General features: G+C 45.8%; 1 protein-coding gene across 1 annotated transcript; it reads right to left on the reverse strand.

Annotated features, from left to right (window-relative positions):
- Window positions 1-1,826: 1,826 nt before the first annotated feature.
- COCSADRAFT_155188 (uncharacterized protein) lies at window positions 1,827-2,067 on the reverse strand (the record flags this gene model as incomplete). The annotated part of the gene is made up of 2 exons (XM_007696234.1): window positions 1,827-2,001; window positions 2,048-2,067. The coding sequence occupies 2 exons, from the start codon at window positions 2,065-2,067 to the stop codon at window positions 1,827-1,829; spliced, it is 195 nt and encodes a 64-aa protein (XP_007694424.1).

A 2,067-nucleotide genomic window follows, 5' to 3' on the forward strand; every position in this document is an offset into this window, starting at 1 on the left:
TGGTGTACTAGTAGCTAGAAACTACTTAGTCTAAAAATGCTTGCCCTTGAAGATGACTAGGCACTAGAGCTTGGCACCGGTGGCGAAGACGGTCCCGATAACTAATACCCACTCGCGATCCTCTAGAAACTTAACGTAAGCTTTCTTCTTTGAGGAGCTTGTGAGCACCCTAGTGTTCGTACATACCCCTAGCGCCACTCCAGTCTCGTCCATATTCCATATATCTTCATACTATATGCCTAGCTCTACGCGCGTACGCTCAAACAGCTCAAGAAAGGCCTTCACAGTCTCGTAGCTAGCGCCAGTAGTACGTGCGTCCTCTATCGTTTGGCCAACTATCGATAAGACGCGTAGGTTATAGGCAACGAAGTGAGGTACCTAGAGTTGCCCTAGCGGCTAGTAGTCGCCGTTCATACGAAGGATTCGGGCGGCCATTTCTCGTACGCGAGAGTAAGAGGGCGGCCATGCGCGTGAGTCTTCTTCTAGTGTCCACTCTACTAGAAATTACTTTTATTCTAGAGTTAATCGCTGCTAGTATTAATAAGCTATCGCGTGTGGTTGTTAGCCTGCTCGTCGGCCTTGCAGCGTTAATCGCGGGACGCCGTACCAATGTGCAGCTACTCACTCGCTCCTCAAAACACCAGAATTAAGATCTTCTATAGCATTTTAGATAGCAAGCTTCTGTGTGTTCACATTGAAAGCGTAGTGTTAAAGAAATTACGACTTTGAGTTAGGTAGGTGCTTTGGGTAAGGTGGCCGGAAACCATATATAGCCAAAAAGTATATGTCCGAGCTTAACATCCCCCCCTATGTGACGAGAAACCCTCTATGCCGAGAACAGCCAATAAGACACAGCATTATGTCAGGGAATCCATTATCTTTGCGCTCTCATTGGTCGTTCTCAGCACACAGGGCTTCTCAGCACACAAAGCGAGACGTAACACTTTTTCTTCCAGAAGCTCGGACTATCCACAGCGTGCTTTTATATAGACGAGCACAATGCACATCTACTCTACAGCTCTTGCTCTCCTAGCACATCGGCCTCTGACCCAAAAAAGTGCGTTGTCGACCACACTATTGCTCGTTCTATTAGTGCAGTCTGTAGACTCTCCTCTAATACCCCTGTTTATTCGCGATAGTACACATCTATATAGATCCCGGTAGACTAGAAAGAAAGCTAAGATAATAAAAATTAAGACTATGGCGTTAAAAAGTTAGTTTAAGGTAGAGAATGCACATCCCAGCAGTTTCTCCGCGCGAACAGCAATATCGTTAGAGTGTGTCCAGCCGAACGTGCGCTACTAGCAGACCTTAGCATGCAGTAGCTTGCAGTAGCGTGCTAAGATATTGGAGTGCTTTGCGGCCAAGGAAGTAACTGGATAGAGGGCGGATGGCCGCAGACGCCCACCAGCAGAGGGTCCTCCCAAACTATATCCACTCAAGTCTACGCTAAGGAGATAGTGCAAGACATAAGCAGAGAGAGTATGGGCAGCCGAATGGAAAGCCGAAAATCGAGGAAGAGCAACTTACAGACTTTTACCGCTGCTGATAAAGAAGGTGCTTGAACTACACGAGAACCTTAGTAAGCGCGAAAGCGCTCTACTAGTCTATGTGCGAATAGAATAGATTGGACCAAACGACTTTCTCTTTAACTAGAGTGCTAGAAGTTATTGGCGCACGATGTGAGTGTGGAGAGAGAAGATAGACTACTACTTATATCCTACTCTAATGCAGAACGCCATTCCTCTAGAAATAGAGCAGTTTTGGGAGTACCTTGCCATCCTTGGTAAGTGACTTCGTATCTACATAACGTCAAATGAACTTTGTCAAACGGGTAAGTCCTTTCGTGATTTCAGCTTTCTCAATGCCTTGAGCCAGAAGACCTTGACAAGCTCTTTTACCACGGTGAAATCCAAAGACCTAGATTGCTTTACGATAGGAGCATAAATCCTGCGATAGGAGCATAGCAATTGAACATCTTCTTTGTTGAGATTTTCCATACTGCTTCATATTAGCAATGGCCAAATTTCAGGTTTTCCATGCTTACTTGGATTTGGCGGCGTTCAT

Source organism: Bipolaris sorokiniana (genome assembly GCF_000338995.1).
Source record: "Bipolaris sorokiniana ND90Pr unplaced genomic scaffold COCSAscaffold_1, whole genome shotgun sequence".
NCBI lineage: Eukaryota > Fungi > Ascomycota > Dothideomycetes > Pleosporales > Pleosporaceae > Bipolaris > Bipolaris sorokiniana.